The 17711-nt window shown below is 40.2% G+C and overlaps 1 protein-coding gene across 1 annotated transcript; it reads right to left on the reverse strand.

The window, feature by feature from the left end:
• Positions 1-1632: 1632 nt before the first annotated feature.
• Positions 1633-17463, reverse strand: ube2l3b (ubiquitin-conjugating enzyme E2L 3b). Its single transcript, XM_074671069.1, has 4 exons — positions 17352-17463; positions 8384-8479; positions 8111-8297; positions 1633-3123 (listed from the first exon to the last, which is right to left on the reverse strand). The coding sequence occupies exons 1-4, from the start codon at positions 17376-17378 to the stop codon at positions 2969-2971; spliced, it is 465 nt and encodes a 154-aa protein (XP_074527170.1). The 5' UTR covers positions 17379-17463; the 3' UTR covers positions 1633-2968.
• Positions 17464-17711: the final 248 nt, after the last annotated feature.

Raw genomic sequence — 17711 nt, forward strand, 5'->3', positions numbered from 1 at the left:
TTTTGGAAAAATTCTATGTGTATAAATGTCAGAAGAAAATTATTTTCTAGGTTTTTGAATGTTTTTGCAGGGAATTCAAACATACATTAAATCAATTATAACAGCTTGCATTTCATACTCTTCATTTATTACTATTTGATCCAACATCCCCCTAATGCTTGTTCAAATGTTGAAAATGTACACTGTTAGTTGACTCTTACATATACATTATGGTTCTGTACTTTATTAAGAAAATAATAATAATGATGAGGTAAAATATTTAAAACATTAATAGTAAAAACATCCTGTATTGGTTTACAGGTTTAAAAATCAATGTAAGCCTGACAGGTGAGGGCGGTGCTGTGTGACGTTGAGATTGACAAACAGGAAATGCCGCCTTGGTGGGCTGCAGACCCTGAATTGGGACACAGATATAGATATAGATTTATTAACAGTTAGGTAGAGCTACGCTTTGAAATGTGACAACAAGCAAACTTTGTCAGTTTCTACCGTGGTTCAGCTATATTTAGCTCTACTCACAGCCCGGTGCTCTGAGACGTGTCTGTAAAATGTAACGTTAGTGAATCCTGGTTCTGTCCCACCAGAGCTCATCTACCAACTCTAACCTCACCAAGCAGAGCTAACATAACCTGGCTCTTCATTTTATTGATAGACTCTCAAGTTTGAACAGACCACTGCAGAATAACTGCTGACTGTGGGATGAAATTAACATTAGCACCATCAGGTTAACCTGTGTTTTGGCACTTGGCCCATGTTTTAGTCTTTAGCTTGTGTTTAAAACTTCAACCTGTGTTTTAGACTTAAGCTCATATTTTAAACCTCAGCCTGTGTTTTAGCCTTCAGCTCATGTCTTAAACTTTAACCTGTGTTTTAGCTTTTAGCTTGTGTCTTATACTTAAGCCATGTTTTGGGACTTTGGCTTGTGATTTAGCCTTTAGCTCATGTTTAAATTTTAACCTTTGTTAAGTCTTTAGCTTGTGATTTAGCCTTCAGCTCATGTCTTAAACTTCAACTTGTTTTTAGCCTTTAGCTCGTGTTTTAAACTTTAACCTATTTTTAACCTTTAGCTTGTGTTTTAGCTAACTGGATCATGAAGCTAGCATTTAGGAATAACCTGTCATGGTTTACAGTCAGGCAAATATCTAGAAGGGTGAATTTGTATGATCACTTGGAAAGTGCTTACAGGGAATGTACAGTTGAACCAAAAAAGTTGATTTTTGAACAAATAATCGTAGAATGAATAGTTCCTTAACTTATGTGAATGGATTTTTTTCTTCCATCCCTACAGACAATGAGAAGAAAAATAGGAATATGAACCGTAGCCTCTGTCCCTTTTCATCTCTGAGCTAACTATGACATCTTTCTCCCTCTGTGAACTGTTCTCAAAGTGGTCCACGTTAGCTGAGAAGCTTTATCCACAGCTGTCAGCTGCGTTTCCTGAACTTTCTCAGTGGTTAGCATTCTTCTCCTGCTTCTCATGGACCATGTCCTCAGATGACCTGTTCTAATGCAAACCTCTGATCAAAGCTTTGTTCAGGTGATGAACCTTCATCAGTGAGTGTTTTCTGTGAGCCTGTGCTCATCCCTGAACAGCTGAGACATGATGTTGTTGACAGCAGGCAGACAGTGAGGCCAAATGGTCAGCCATCTTTATTATGAAACAATATTGGGAGCAGATCAAACAGCGGTTACATGGTGGTTTGTTTTTGGCCACTGAAGTCCCTTCCCGTGTCCTGACACGACCCCGGACAGCCTGCCCTCTCCCAGCTGCCTTCAAGGTGCTCGTTTCTCGGACCGCCTGCCTCCAGGAGCGGAGCTTCATCCAGCCTGCTGCTCCTCTTCCTCCACCTCCTCCTCCTCCTCCTGAGCCTGGATCCCTCTCAGCTGGGTGGCGGTCGGTCGCTGAGCTGCTGGACTCTGTCTCAATTTGGTGAAGGGTTCTGATTCTGTGTCAGGTGCTTCTAACTGAGGGGATGGGGGGGGCGCTAAATTAACACCACAGCTTCGTCTTCATCATCACCATGTTTATAATCATCATCATCATCAAGTGCCAATCAAAGTACTCATAGTGGAGAAATGACTGTTAATGTGGAAAGGAAACCACCGGAGGTTTTAGTCATGCAGCTTTGTGTGTGTGTGTGTGTGTGTGTGTGTGTGTGTGTGTGTGTGTGTGTGTGTGTGTGTGTGTGTGTGTGTGTGTGAGTGTGAGTGTGTGTGAGAGAGGGGACAGCTAAAGAGGAGGACTACATATTTGGAGTGTTTGGAGACTCATTGTTACTGCTTACTCTAGAGCATTTTCAGTAACAACAAAGATGTATGACCTGCAGTTGTGTGTGTGTTTGTGTGTGTGTGTCAGAGAGAGAGGGGAGGGCAGTACAGGTCTGGAAGCAGGTCCTAGCTACAGCTCGTCTTCTGTCTGTCAGGTGTTTTTCTTTAAAGAGAACTGATGATGGTGAAAAATAAAGACTGGATCGACCGTCCTGCCCTGAAATGATCAATCAATGGCTTCATGGAGCGTGTCTAAGTGAGATCTACTGAACACAGAAGCTGTTTGTATGAAGGGAACAGAAAATGAACATGTATCTCACTCTAACTCTTCATCTGAACATTAGCTTCCCTTAACTTTGCTTTTTCCATTTTCACATTAAGAAAGAGTAGAAAGTTAGAAACCATGGAGGAGGAGGATGGTAGACGGAGGGGGGCGAGAGGGGGGGAGGAAGCTGTCTGATCCACAGAGAGTCCTGGGCATGTGTGAGTGTGTGTGTGTGTGTGTGACAGGGGCTGAGGCTACTGCTGCTGCCTGGCTTCAGCTAGGCCGGGGGGCAGGCGTGGGGAAAGAGCAGGAGGGCAGTGAGAGAGGAAGGTGAGAGGAGGGCAGGGCTAGAGAATGATGGAGGGGTGGGGGGTTGAGATAGGAGAGAAGAGGAGGAGAAAGAGACAGAGAGAGGGCTACACGCTCGTCAGCTGATCAGTCCATTGGCCGCTTTTCACCATGTTTCTTTGTAAACTCTTCAGCGTTCTTCAAGAATTTTTTACGGTCCTTTGAGTATTCTTCTGCTAAGTCTGCCCTCAGGGGGTGCTCCGGCTGGGGGTCGTTCACCAGTGCGATGAGGGACTGAATTACTGCAACACAGACACACACACACACAGTTAGAGACATGAGCACGACCTGTGTGTGTGTCAGTGTGTGAGTGTGTGTGGTAAACAGCTCTCTGTGCGAGTAGAGTCACAAATAAATGTTTGGTTCCAGACTGAAATGTGCTCAGAGCACGCTTCCTGTGTGTATCTGACAACTCCCAGAGCCAAAGCTAACGAGCTAAAGCTAACAAGCTAACAGCAGAATAGTCAGAGATGAGGATAATGCAGCCGTCCTCTTTAGCCTTGTTTCCACCAAGTGGTCCGGTTTGGATCCATACAGTCTGGTACGGGCTGGATCAGTAAAGCCTTTCTTTCTTGGTAGGCTGCGTGGATGGATGCTGACAGCCATGTCAGCGACGTAAGAGCATGATGGCATAATAGTGACACAGTGTTCCCTGCTAATAAATCCAACGAAAAAGAAAAATGTGACAAAGTCTGGTTTAGAATCCGTGTATGGTTCGTTCTTTCTTTATTCTGTTTCAAAACAAGATCAAAATAACGAAAAAAAAACGACTTTTTTTTTGTGTTTTTCTGTTTTAAAACCAAAACCGAAAAACAGAATAACATAAAAACAGAAAAAACACGTTTTTCTGTCCTGGTTTTAAAAACGGAAAAATAAAAAATAATAAAAGATTGTGTCAAAATTGTTTGTTTGATATTTTGATTTTAAATGTGAATTCTCTATATAAAAATTAGACAAATAACTCACATTGAAGGTTTATACAGACATGTTCCTGAGCTTTATATTTATAGCCTAAGTAACAGATCGCTGACGATCCACTCCATCTTATCTGCGCGCATATGCGCACTCCTGTGTGTTTCAATGAGACAGTCAGAGCACAGTCTGCTGCTGATGAGAACTAGAGCCTTATTTAGCGGTGTTTTTGTGTGAAAGTGACGCACTGAAAATTCTCTAAATAAAGCGTGAATGCAGACCCATATCAGATTTTTTCGGTGGGAGTCCGTTTATTTGTGTTTTTGGTCAAGTAAAATATGGCCCCGTCTGAGTGCAGAGGAAACCGGCAGAGGAGCAGGGAGGGGGTGTTTGGTGCGAGTGCTCTGGGCTTCTGCTGCACAAAAACACTGCTGTAGGGATAATTTCTGCCATAAACCTTGTGATAGGACCCAACTTGTTCCATCCCGGAGTATCACTTTAAGACTCTTTCACCAGTACAGAAGCACTTTGGTTAATCAGATGTGCGCTGATCAGTTTCATGACTTTGATCAGGGCTCTAAATTCGTAGACCAGGCGCAAACGTGGGTCACCTGCCCTGCGCCGGCCTTCACCACACGGACAGGGTGTGACCGGCGCACTTTGCAAGTTTCCTGCAGTGCCAAGAGAGGTGCAGAGGAGCGCATCCACGCCTCCCTAAATGCCAGAGGGGAAGAGAAAAGCTGTGAGTGGGTTTAACACAGCTGAGCGCTATTCTCTAATCAAATGAGCGCCTCTCCTCGCCTTTAAAGGGGACATATCATGCTGATCCCTGATTTAATACTTACATATAATACAATAAATTTGAGTCTGGTATAGTGAAAAGGAGAAACAAGCATGACATGTCCCCTTAAAATGCGCTGCAGCCAAGGCGCAGCGTCCAATTGGTCTGGCTGATCCCTGCCACCGCGGAAACAGTGTCCTGGAAAGAACCGGTAGCAGAGACGGTCAGAGCCACTGGCCCTGCAGCAGGAGAATGGACAGCGGGGCACATCGGAGGACACAAAGCGCGTCACCGTGTGGACCAGCTCCTCTCTGATGTTTCTTGGTTTATCTGAGAGCAGATCAGGCAGCAGCAGACTGTGCTCTGACTGTCTCAGTGAAACACACAGGAGTGCACATATGCGCGCGGATAAGATGGAGTGGATCGTCAGAGATCTGTTACTTATATATAAAAAAGCTCAGGAACATTTATGTATAAACCTTCAATGTGAGTTATTTGTCTAATTTTTACATAGAGAATTCACATTGAAAATCAAAATCTCACACAAACAATTTTGACACAATCTTTTATTATTTTTTGTTTTTCCATTTTTAAAACCAGGACAGAAAGACGTGTTTTTTCTGTTTTTCCGTTTTGGTTTTAAAACAGAACAACAAAAAAAACAGCTGTTTTTTTTTTTTGCATTTTTGATTTTTTGTTTTGAAACATAATAAAGAAAGAACAAACCATACACGGATTGTTTGGACAGCAGTTTGAGGCGGTTTGGTGATGCCATTTTCTGAACAGACAGAAAGTTCTCTTCAGGAAGTCGACTGGAGATTTAAATGTGGCAGGGTTATGTGCTGTTCTTTTTTACCGCTGTCACACAGGAAGTGATGATTCTTTCCACCAATCAACAGACTGTAGTGTTTCTAGCCCCCCCCCCTTTTGAGGTTGGATTGGTATGTCTGAAACTCTGAAAGAAGGGTTCCAAAAAGTGGGACGGTACGGGTCAGTGATTTGTGGACCTGTCCTGGTTTTAGTCAAAGGAAACGCCACAAAAACTGGACTGAACTGATTGGTGGAAACAGGTCTTAAGAAACTTTTTCAGGTCATTCTTCATCTATTGGGGAGATCTTTAAAACTTAGAGTAAGATATAACAAATCATTGAAAACTGGACACCGTCTATGCTAAAACACCTTGACTCCTTCCAAACACAGGTTCAGGATACACAAAGGTAACATGCTCCCTGGCAGTGCCCAGAGGTTAAAAACTTTTGGAGACAAATCCACAGCTGTTAAAGATGAACACAAAAGGCAGTTCTGAACTGTCTCAGTCTATACTTGCTGGGTGAGAGACTGCAGGAATGCTGAAGTGAGCCAGTCTTAATGACAGACTATGTGAAGAGGATGAAGAAGATGTAGTGGGTCTTTAATTTGAAAGGCTGAAATGTTATAATGTACAACCGATATTAGAGTTGTTTAAGTGTCAGTGCAATCCAAAGTTTATTCACTGTGCATATTATTGAAGTGAAATTCTGCTTTTTCTGTATTGGACACAACACTCTCTACAGTCATAGGTTATAGATAAGAAAAGTTGATGAGCAGTGGGGATGGGTATTGATAAGATATTATTGATGCCAATGCTCTTATCAAATCTGCTTATCAATCTAATTCTTTGTCCATTTCCTTAATGATTCCTTCTGTGAATTTTCTCTGTATAAAAAGTAGCTTTACAAGTTTTCTGTGTCAACAACTTTTGAGTGAGTTTATAAATAAGTTTTTTAAATGGTCACTGGATCTGGAAAAAAAAAAATCCAATCTGCACATCACGTGACATTAATGTACTGTTTTGTTACATGTTATTGACTTAGTAAGCCATCTGGCGTCGCAAAGTGGTTATAGCATTGCTCTGAGTTGTTTGGAACCTTGCCGCAGATATGAAGCCAGCCATGAACCTGCACTGAACTTTTCTTTCATTTCTTTCATTTGCCTGTTAGTATTTCATCATTTGAAGTTTTCAGTATGTGTACAAAGAATAACTGTGTTATGTCTTTGTGATGAAAGATAAAATTCTGTTGTAAAATCAAAGTTATACCAATGTATGCTTACCGCTAGTGTATCAAAGCATTTTCCCTTATACGTTAGCATCAAGCTAGTGCTATTTTATTCATACCCTTTTTAGTGAGTTAGATTTATACCATGTTAAATGTGTTGAATAAACCTGTGAAAAAGTAATGAACATTTTTCTGTGTTCAGTTCCTCTGTAAAACTTCAGGCAGAAAATCAAAGTTTACTTGTGAAACTGTTATTTAACTTCATAGCTTAGACTATGGAGTAGTAAGAGTGCCAAATTACAAAAAGTAAATCTATAAAAGAATAATTAAATTAATAAATTATATAATAATCTATAAAAGAATAAATGAATAAATAAATAAACCAGAAAAGCAATTTCTGAAGAAATTGCTCTGTGAATGCAGAATGCTGAAGCAAAAAATAAAAAAAATAATATATAAAAAAAATATATAAAAAATTGTATTGCATTAAAAATATATAGAAGAATCAATAAAAGAATTAAATGAAAAATGAATTAATAAATAAACTATATAAGAATCCACAAAAGGACAGGCTAATAAAAACAGAAATATTTCTGCGCATATTTCCTTTGATTTTAAAGTGACATAATGTGAGTTACATACTTCTATTTATTCGTGTTTATATTTATACTTTTATTAGCCTTTTGTTTTAAGGGTTTATTTTTTGATTAATATCACTTTACATGGCTAATTTCTTTCTTTCTTTCTTTAATTATTTTTTATTCAGCACTTTCTATTTATTTTTTGATTTGTCTCTATATTAATACTTTTATTAGCCTTTTCTTTTATGGATTCTTAAATAATTTATTTATAAATTCATTTTTTATTTCTTTTTACGATTCTTATATAATTTAATTACTGATTTATTTTTTAATTATTCTTTTACAGATTTTATATTCTTTATTAATTCATTTTTTATATATTTTAAAAATTCTTATATAATTTATTTATTCATATTTCCTTTATTTTTTTATAGATTCTTACATATTTTTTTTATTTATTCATTTATTCTTTTATAGATTATTATATACTTTATTAATTCATTTTTTATTCTTTTATAGATTCTTATATTATTTATTTATTAATTTATTTTTCCTTCATTTTTTTATTCATTTATAGATTCTCATTTATATTTTTTATTAATTTGTTTATTCTTTTATAGATTCTTATATAATTTATTTATTAATTCATTTATTCATTTTCTTTCTTTATAGATTTATTTTTGTAATTCGGCACTCTCACTACTCCATATTAGACAGCTATGGCAGACTATTTAACATGACGCTGGCATAATGTAAAGAATCGACAAGGGACTGGTTTAGCAAAAAGGCTAATGATATCCATGGGTTGAAACATTTCTCATTCATTTTTCTAAATACTCTCTATTCAGGGCCTCTGACCTCTCTCTCTCTGTCTCCCTGTATCACTCATCAATTCACACACACACACACATACACGCACCTTGGTCAGTTTTGGTGGCAGGCTTCCAGTTCTCTGCACTGATCACAGGCAGGCACACCTGGCCCTTCTCGTCGATGTTGGGGTGATAGATCTTTGTCTTGAATGTGATCTTGGGAGGCTTGAAGGGGTACTCGGTGGGGAAGATGATCTCAATCCTGAACGCACCTTTGTCATAGGGGGGGTTGTCCTGAGGGTGGGGACAGGTCAGTGATTAGTGAAGACACACAGACTCACACTGACACAGCCCCACAGAGAAACACACAGCATACTCACAGGAACAATGAGTCCTTGCCATGACAATAGGTTTGATTCCTCGACTTGAATGTTTCTGAAGTTTTTCATTCCAGACCTGCGAATCTCCTCAAGTTCCTGAGAGAGCCAGCAGACAGAGAGAGTTACAGGGTCGGAAAGACACAGATTCACCGTTCACTCATGAGCTGAGACAGGAAACACTCAGATTTTCTCTTTGCATCCCTGGCGTTGTCGGTAAGGACCAAAAGCCTAAATGCTCCTTCAGATTTGTCTACCATAAATGTGGGACCAGGTTACAGTGTGTGCAGTAGTACCCTGATCCAACACACTGACCATGAAGCCAACTGAAAAATCACATTCTCAGGCCGGTTGTTGTATCACATTTTAGGTTTTGAGGTTTGACCATAGACACTTACCTATAGCGATGTACAGCCTGTGTCCGAACAGGGCAGTCGTCATCACACACACACACACACCAGCTGTTTCGCTTTCCGCACGCGGTAAATGTTTACTTCGTCACGTCACTGACTCAGTGCTACTGGACTTAAAGGGATAGTTCAGTTTTTTTGAAGTGGGGTTGTATGAGCTCTATGTGACCACTAAGGACATTAGATACAGTACAAAGTTGTCTCCTCTCCCTCAGTAAGACACAAACTTTAATAGATGGTGATGAGGAAATAGACGCTAACAGGGAGAGACCGTACCAAATTCAAAGGCTATTTTCTCTGCCTACAAGAACTAAAATCAAAAAGTAATACCACAGTTTAAGAGTACGCTACATAAACTATTTTTTAAGTGCATTAAGTTTTCGGAAATATAAACATTTATCTGGACCTAACAAACTGGTCATGTATCCTTCCACGCAGCGCTACTGCGCTCCGTCCCCCCTCCTCCTTTCAGCTGTAGGGAATGTAAACAAGCTATGCTTCGGGCGCCGGTTGTAGCCTCGTGAAATTTTGATCAAGTATCATAATTCTTTTGTTTGTACTTTAAGGATTGTGAGGCAGTGTAGGAAATTCAAAATGAGTGACTATGACAGCGATGAAGTTTCATTCACTTTGGAACCAAAAGGATACCTTTATGAACCGGAGAACACAGAAGAGGAGCTGCTACAGATGGAGACTAAAAGGAATACAGAGGAGACATCTACGGACACTGGACATCAAGATGCTGAGTGTTACTGCTGCCACGACTGTTGTTGTTGTTGCTGCTGTTACAGGACACTCCAGAATTTAGAAGAGCAGGGAAATCTGTGTGATGAGTTATACAGACGGCTTGAGAGCCAGCAGTGTCCTCAGACAAATCCTGAAGAGTGTCTGTAACCAAGTTCCACTCGTGACAGCAGTAACACTCAGCATCCGTGGGCATTGAGTCACAGCTCAGACATTTACACCACTGAGTATTTCCGACTTGATCTTGATGTCCAGTGTCCGTGGATGTGACCAGTTAGTTAGGTCCGGATAAATGTTTACATTTCCGAAGACTTAATGCACTTAAAAAATATTTTATGTATCGTACTCTTAAACTGTGGTATCACTTTTTGATTTTAGTTCTTGTAGGCAGAGAAAATAGCCTTTGAATCTGGTACGGTCTCTCCCTGTTTGCGCCCATTTCCTCGTCACCATCGATTACAGTCTGTGTCTTACTGAGGGAGAGGAGACAACTTTATACTGTATCTAATGTCCTTAGTGGTCACATAGAGCTCATACAACCCCACTTCAAAAAAACTGAACTATCCCTTTAAAGGTGTATTTTCAGAACGGCTGTGGCAGAAAAATGTCTTCTGATGCCAGGAGAAATAAATCCACCACATAGATTAACCACTTGGACTAAATTATGTGTAATAGTGCTTCACTGCGGTAATAACGGTATCGCAAAAATTCATTTCATGGCAACATATGATGGTGGTGACGGTGATGAAACCGGTATACCGCCCACCCCTAGGATTGATCCTCCATTCCATTATCTTTAACAACAAGCAAACTTTGTCACTTGGTACAGTAGTTTTCTAACCGTACATACTGACAACCAGATGGTGTGAGATGTGTCTGTAATGTGTAACGTTAGTGAATCCTGGTTATGTCCTGCCAGTCATCTACCAATCAGAGCTAACGTAACCTCACTCTTCATTTTATTGATAGACTCTCAAGTTTGAACAGACCACTGTAGAATAGCTGCTGACTGTGGGATGGAATGGACATTAGCATAAACAGTTTAGCCTCTGTGTTAGCCTTTAGCTTGTGCTCTATCTCTCTCTGTTTATCTTTCTTCTGCTCTTCTGTTCTTTCTCTGACAGTTAGGCTTTAGTGTCCATCATCACTACAAAATCCATCCATCCATCCATTTTCTTCCGCTTATCCAGGGTCGGGTTGCGGGGGCAGCAGCCTAAGCAGGGAAGCCCAGACTTCCCTCTTCGCTTCGTCACTTCGTCCAGCTCTTCCCGGGGGATCCCGAGACGTTCCCAGGCCAGCTGAGAGATGTAGTCTCCCCAGCGTGTCCTGGGTCTGCCCCGGGGTGTCCTCCCGGTGGGACATGCCCTGAACACCTCACCAGGGAGGCGTCCGGGAGCCACCCTCATCAGATGCCTGAGCCACCTCATCTGGCTCCTCTCAACGTGGAGGAGCAGCGGCTCTACTTCGAGCTCCTCCCGGATAGCCGAGCTTCTCACCCTATCTCTAAGAGAGAGCCCGGCCACCCTACAGAGGAAGCTCATTACGGCCGCTTGTACCCGCGATCTTGTTCTTTCGGTCACTACCCAATGCTCATGACCATAGGTGAGGGTGGGAACAAAGATCGACCGGTAAACAGAGAGCTTCGCCTTCCGGCTCAGCTCCTTCTTCACCATGACAGACCTGTGCAGAGTCCACATAACTGCAGACACAGCACTGATCCGCCTGTCGATCTCTCGCTCCATCCTTCCCTCACTGTTGAACAAGACCCCAAAATACTTCAACTTAAGTTTAAGTATCACTACAAAATCAATTACAGAAATTAGGGATGCACAATATTGGATTTTTGCCGATATCCGATATGCTGATATATCGAAACCCCTTTTGGCCGATACTGATACCGATAATCACAAGTTTGTTTGTTTTTTTCACTGTAAAAAAAGCTAAGTCTATCCTGCACTGGAATTTATATGTTACTCTTATTGTGACGGTCTTACTTGTTTAAGAAACACATAAAACAAGACATAAAAACATTTGATTTTACCATAAATAAGAAATGTATTATTCTTTGAAACTCAAGACATTCAGTATTGAAATACAGAAAAATAATTTCTTTAGATCACATGAACTTTAAATGTACAATGCATTTTTAAACATAACCAAGTTGCATATTATTATTTTAGAGCTACTGTAACAACCTGGTGACAGACACAGAGCTCTGCAGTGAAAATAAATGAAGTGCTACATTTTATTTAAGGAGCTTATTTTTCAGATGGAAAATAAACATAATCCCAAGTGAATAGCACCTTATTGGCAGAAATTTTCACATCAGCCAATACCGATATTGTGCCGATAATATCATGCATCCCTATCAGAAATCAATTTTAGCAGAGAAAAACACAAATCTCTCTTCTCACCACTAAACTTTATCAGCCGGCGTGGTGCTGTCATAGAGACCAAGATGTAAATCAATCCAGTCCATTTCAATCCAGCTAGCATTTCAAAATAACCAATATTGGTGCTGATAATCTCATATTAAAGAGTGGATTACGATCAGGCAGAAGAAAGACTTTTTCAAGATCACTTAGAAACTCCTCACAGCTCCTTTAAAGTCAAGCTTTCTTCCCTTTGAAATGATTTTCCTGATATTAGACTTAGTGCTCTCCTCCCAGCTCACAGTCCTCTGCCTCTGCACAGAGGGCAGATTTTTCACACTCCCATTGATTTCAGCAGCAATGGTGCTTCTAAAAAAGTGCAAACTAAAGCCACTTGTAACAGGACTAAATCATTTTACCATAACTAATGACAAAATAACTAATGACAGAAATGTGGTCAGTTGTTACAAATCAACTAGTCTGCTGTTTAGTTGACAGCCTGTCTGTCTGAACAGTCCTAGTTTTTTTTCATGTAACATACTAATAGGAGCACAAAGCTTAACCAGACTCTTGGTCCAGAACCACCTGATACCAGTATCAAATCAATACCTGCTTTTGAAACCCACGTGTCCTTTGTTCACATGAACAACAAGATGAAGGCAATAAAACTGATTTGATTCTTTCAGTTCTTCAGTTCTGACCTGTCAGCTCATGTTGAACCAAATAAAACATGGTTAATCAATAACTCTTATCATTCTTTACAAGATAACAGCAAGGAGACGCTCCATGGCTTTTACTTTCACTTAAACACTTCCTCATTCTGTGAATGACAGCTACTGGCTGCACTGAGTGCAAAGACTCACCCAAAGCCTTGAAATGTGACTGGCCTCCTAAGGTGCCAACCAAAAGTCCTATGAATCGTGATTGACTATTTGCCTATTTGAAGAAATAATCTGTCATTTACTGATTATTTGACAGTTTTGAGCTCCAAATTCAGTGTACTGTGTGTTTCTCTCTGCTCTGCCATCTGCAACACCTGCAGCTCTTACATGGCCAGCACACAGCCAACTGCTGCTGTGTGATTGCTGAGTCCTTACTGTTTACAGTGAGCTCCACACCTCTGAGCAACAACATACAGAAACGCCCCAAACACTGCAACAAATTGAGACAATCCAACTACAGACAACAGGAAGATTTACAGACCTGGAACAGGATTATACGTGACAACCAGGGCTGCAGCTATCCAATATTTTGGTATTCGAGTATTCTACTGAAAATCCCACCGATTAATCGAGTAATCCGATAAAATACATTTTTGTTTAGTTAAAGAGCAGTTATTTTTCAAATGAAATTTTTTCTCTTTAAGAAATAGAATTTTCTGATACAGCGTGTCAATAAGAGCATTTGCTTTGTAAAGCAAAATTTGTAAACACACTTAGACACACTTTTTGTGCCTTGTACATCTCATCAAATGTTGCGGACCCAAATGGCACCCGTTTCGTACAATGACCCATTAGTCTCCAAACTCCAGAAAGAAGCTAGATTTGTTGCTAGTTGCTATTTTGTATAAGAGGTAGCTTGAGGGGTTTGAAAACTCTTAATATGGCCTCAGCTCTATTTGAAATACCACTCTTTGATCTTTTTTAAAATTAAACGATTCCTCAAGAAAATTACTCGAGTAATTTTTGTAATCGAGTACCTCGAATCATTCGAGGAATTGTTTCAGCTCTAGTGACAACTCAGAGGAAATATTGTAATGGGTCTAAACTCAGGCTGAATGATGTATGGTTTCAACAATTCAAGCGTCAGGTGAGCAGGTGCAACGGTCACATCACAGGATGAATGATGGTCCATGAATGATCTACAATAAATCTAATGTCGCTAACATGTAATTCCCTCAATTACACACCCAGAACTGACTGCAGTGCATGAAAAAACTTGTGTGTCACACATTACATAGCTGAAAAATATAATCCAGCACCTGGCTAATGTGCTTTTTCTTTCCAATTCTGGAGTATAAAAAAACACATTGCATTTATCAGGTATGAGTTACTGATTTTTTTTTTTCTTATCATGATTTATGTTGCAGAAAACTAAATTTCATTATTCACTCCTACCAATACCATACAGCTCTGGTGTAAAGATGAACAAAAACAATCTAACAATACATAAGGGTTATCATTAGGGGTGTAACAAACTTTCATAGCATGAAATTTTGCGGGAAAAAAAAAACAAAGTAAAATTCAAAGATGCGCAAAATAAAATCAAGTAAAAAGAAAATTAGAGGGCTTGAGTTTTGGTGCATGACTATGGGTACTTGGCACAAAATACTCTGTTTGCGCAAGTCTGGTGCTGATAATGTGGGGTATACAATAGTTCATTATAACTAACACTGAATTTTTTTAAGGTTCGGCCGAAGACGCATCAGTCTGGATCAGAATGTCTCCTCACACGCTCTCCCCTGCTGCATCAGGGATGCACCGGAGGCTCCTGTTCGTGAGAAGATCATAACTTTAGCATACGGTCGTCTTCACATAACAAACTTTAAAAAGAAATCAAAAGTACAGAGAGACAGCGTCAAACTGCCTGTTTTAGCATGTTTGCCTGCTTCAACATGATGTCTCTATATTGGAGTTTGAGAAAATGCTGTCAGTCCCCCCCCCCCTCATCAACTGGCACTCGCTCAGGGCTTGAGACTGCGACCAAAATTTTTTTTCAGCGAGTATAAATTTCATCTGGTCGTGTTCGTGCAAGTGTGTATGTTTGAAATCTTCCTCTATCAATGTGTAAGACATTGTGGTTGATAATCGCCTTCTTTCCACTGGCTCAGTCAGTCTCCTCCTCCTGCACTCTCTCCTGTTATGAAGAGAACACGCCATCACATACAAGTGCAGCGCACGCAACGATGCAGTGTAAACTCTCTTCATTGAAGAGGATGCTATGTTAGAGCATGCCGGAGCTTATGTTAGACTGAGAGATCAGGGCTGACCAGGAGTGTTGACTTAACTGTTCGTTTTCAGCCTGATCCACTGAGGGCTGTCAGCTGTCTCACAAACACACACAGCACCGGGAAGGGTGCATTTCATTTACTGACGCAGCCTGCATCCTTTTTTATCAGGATAGGACATTACTTTCAAAGACAAACTCTGACGATTTAATGTCTATAATGATGTCAGTGATGTCAGACAGTAGATTGAATTCTTTGAGGAAGTAGTGAAAAGACAGCATCCAAAAAAGAAAGCTGCTTTTTTTAAAGTGAATCTTTTCTGGGATATTGTGAACAAAAATTATTTTGTATCGTGAGTATTTTGTGTTGTGTGCCCTATAATGTATTTAGTATCGTATCCTGAGTTGGCTATTTCATTACATCCCTTGTTATCACATATTGATTTAGAGCAGAAACGATTCCTCGAATGATTCGAGGTACTCGATTACAAAAATTACTTGAGTAGTTCCTCGAGGAATCGTTTAATTTTAAAAAAGATCAAAGAGTGGTATTTCAAATAGAGCTGAGGCCATGTTAAGAGAGTATTCATACCCCTCAAGCTACCTCTTATACAAAAAAAGCAACAAGCAACAAATCTAGCTTCTTTCTGGAGTTTGGAGATGAATGGGTCATTCTACGAAGCGGGTGCCATTTGGGTCCGCAACATTTGATGAGATGTACAAGGCACAAAAAATGTGTCAAAGCGTGTTTACAAATTTTGGAGCTACCAAAGCAAGTCCTCTTATTGACATGCTGTATCAGAAAATTCTATTTCTTAAAGAGAAAAATTTTCATTTGAAAAATAACTGCTCTTTAACTAAACAAAAATGTATTTTGTCCGATTAATCGATGGGATTTTCAGTAGAATACTCGAATACTAAAATATTCGATAGCTGCAGCCCTGTATTGATTTATGTACATTAACTTGTACACCTTTGCTGTGTGCAATATGTAACATGTTTACTTCATAAGAGATGTTCAAATGACAAGTATCAGTCCCTCAGAATTTGTAAGTAAACTCCATCACATTGCCCATCAAAAATATACACATTAACTTCATCTGGGTACCAAAGTGCTGTCAATAGTAGTACTCCAGACTCCAGACCGATCACAATTTTCTGGCAGATCACCGATCTTTAGAAAGCCTGACCTGCCGATACCAGTTTGGGCCAACACTGATTTTTTATTTTTTCTAACTGACAGCATAAACCTCCAACGTTCAAAACTTATTTCACTGAAAATCAATGAACAACACCTATGAAACAATAAAATCTCTATGTTTTAACTGAAACAACCAATAAAATGTCCCGAGTTTCAGGTCTCAGAGCAAAAAGCAACAATGACTGGCTGTTGGACCTTCCCGGAGACATACAAGTAAGAATGGGCCAATCACCAATCCCCCAAAATGAAGGAGATCCACACAGATCGGTCAGTGCATGTCTACTACAGACAGCACACAGAATGTTTATTTCATAACATTTATGAGTAACTGCCCTTGTTAAGTCACCTCAGTCAAAAAAATCCTGAGCCAAAGCCATGTCTGTGCAGCACAACATACACTAAATGTTTGCTTTGGGATCTGTTGTCTTTGGGTTTGTTTTGGTATTTGAAGTGTTTCAGTTGACTTTAGTGATCTTTACCATGGTCAGGTTAAACTGTAGCTCCTCTGTCTGACTCCTTTACTCAGTACAAACCATCACTGACCCACTCACTACTCACTAATAACCGGTTAGCTCGGACCAACGGGGAGAAGCACACAACCAAACTTTAATCACATGCTAACAGATATCACAGCGCATGCGTAGTGTGTCACCACCGCTCTTCTAGACGTCAGTTAGCTGGCTTGTAACCGTTAATGTTAGACAGGTAGACAGATTAAGGCTGGTTCGTTCCAATCAAATTGAACCATAACTCTGCACTGATAACAATTCTGCCCCCCACCCCCCTCGAAATACATTCTGTCTGACTGTGAGTTAAGCCAACACGAACAAGCTGGCTAACGGTTAGCAGTAGCTCAAACGCAGCTAACGCCTGGGGCTAGCAGGTTAGCTGATTAGCTAACGCTGTTTAAAAAAGTGTAACGGTCTGATATCGTTGAGAAAGAAATTTCCTCCCTCGATGATTCAAAGACATAATATGACTGCGGTCAGAGTGGGCAAATATGGTACATATTAGAACCTAAAATGTGTAACGGAAAATGAACCGGGCTGTCCGGCCTGTGGTGCCGGTGCTCTCTGGTCTAACGGTAACACTCGGTGGGCTAACGTTAGGTGGACACGGCTGACCTCTCCATTTTATTCAATTCACAGCTAAACACGGAGATTGAATGACTCCAAGCTTAACAACAGTGCCCCATAAGAGCTTATGCTAACGTCTGCTAGCGTTCACTAGTCATTGATGTTGTGTGCGAGTCATACACAGAGCGGATAATGAGAAAATAACGGGATCGGGAGATTTACCTTGGCCAGCCTCCTGCTCGCCGCCATCTTGAAACTACTGTGTTTCCCAGCATGCACCGCGTGGAGAATATGGGTCTTCTGCTCCGTCACTACAACAAACCTGATAAATAAAGCGACGTTATCCTGTGTTTTCCTCATAATGATAAGAAAGTCCTTGTTTAAAACAAGCTAATAACGATTAATAATCTGTGTGGTTGTGTGAAACGGTTCAAACTCAGGACCTCATAAAAAATATATTTAAAACCTAAAATGAAGACCCCTTAGGAAAACAAAAGGCAACATAACATTGCCAATAAATGTATTTCTTACCTTGGTACAGAATAATTTCTACACATTTGTGCACAGGAGGCACTAACAGGG

The sequence above is a fragment of the Halichoeres trimaculatus genome, unplaced genomic scaffold (genome assembly GCF_033239565.1).
Source record: "Halichoeres trimaculatus isolate MK-OKI-2021-1 unplaced genomic scaffold, fHalTri1.1 fHalTri1_scaffold_5, whole genome shotgun sequence".
NCBI classification, from domain to species: Eukaryota; Metazoa; Chordata; class Actinopteri; order Labriformes; family Labridae; genus Halichoeres; species Halichoeres trimaculatus.

What these genes read in the sequence shown, in the direction of transcription:
- ube2l3b (XM_074671069.1), bottom strand. Translation starts at nt 17,378, where the DNA reads ATGGCGGCGAGCAGGAGGCTGGCCAAG. An exon ending in GGCAAGGACTCATTGTTCCT is followed by an intron (nt 8,298 to 8,383) that starts GTGAGTATGCTG and finishes CCCCACCCTCAG; the next exon opens with GACAACCCCCCCTATGACAA. An exon ending in TGCCACCAAAACTGACCAAG is followed by an intron (nt 3,124 to 8,110) that starts GTGCGTGTATGT and finishes TCTGTGTTGCAG; the next exon opens with TAATTCAGTCCCTCATCGCA.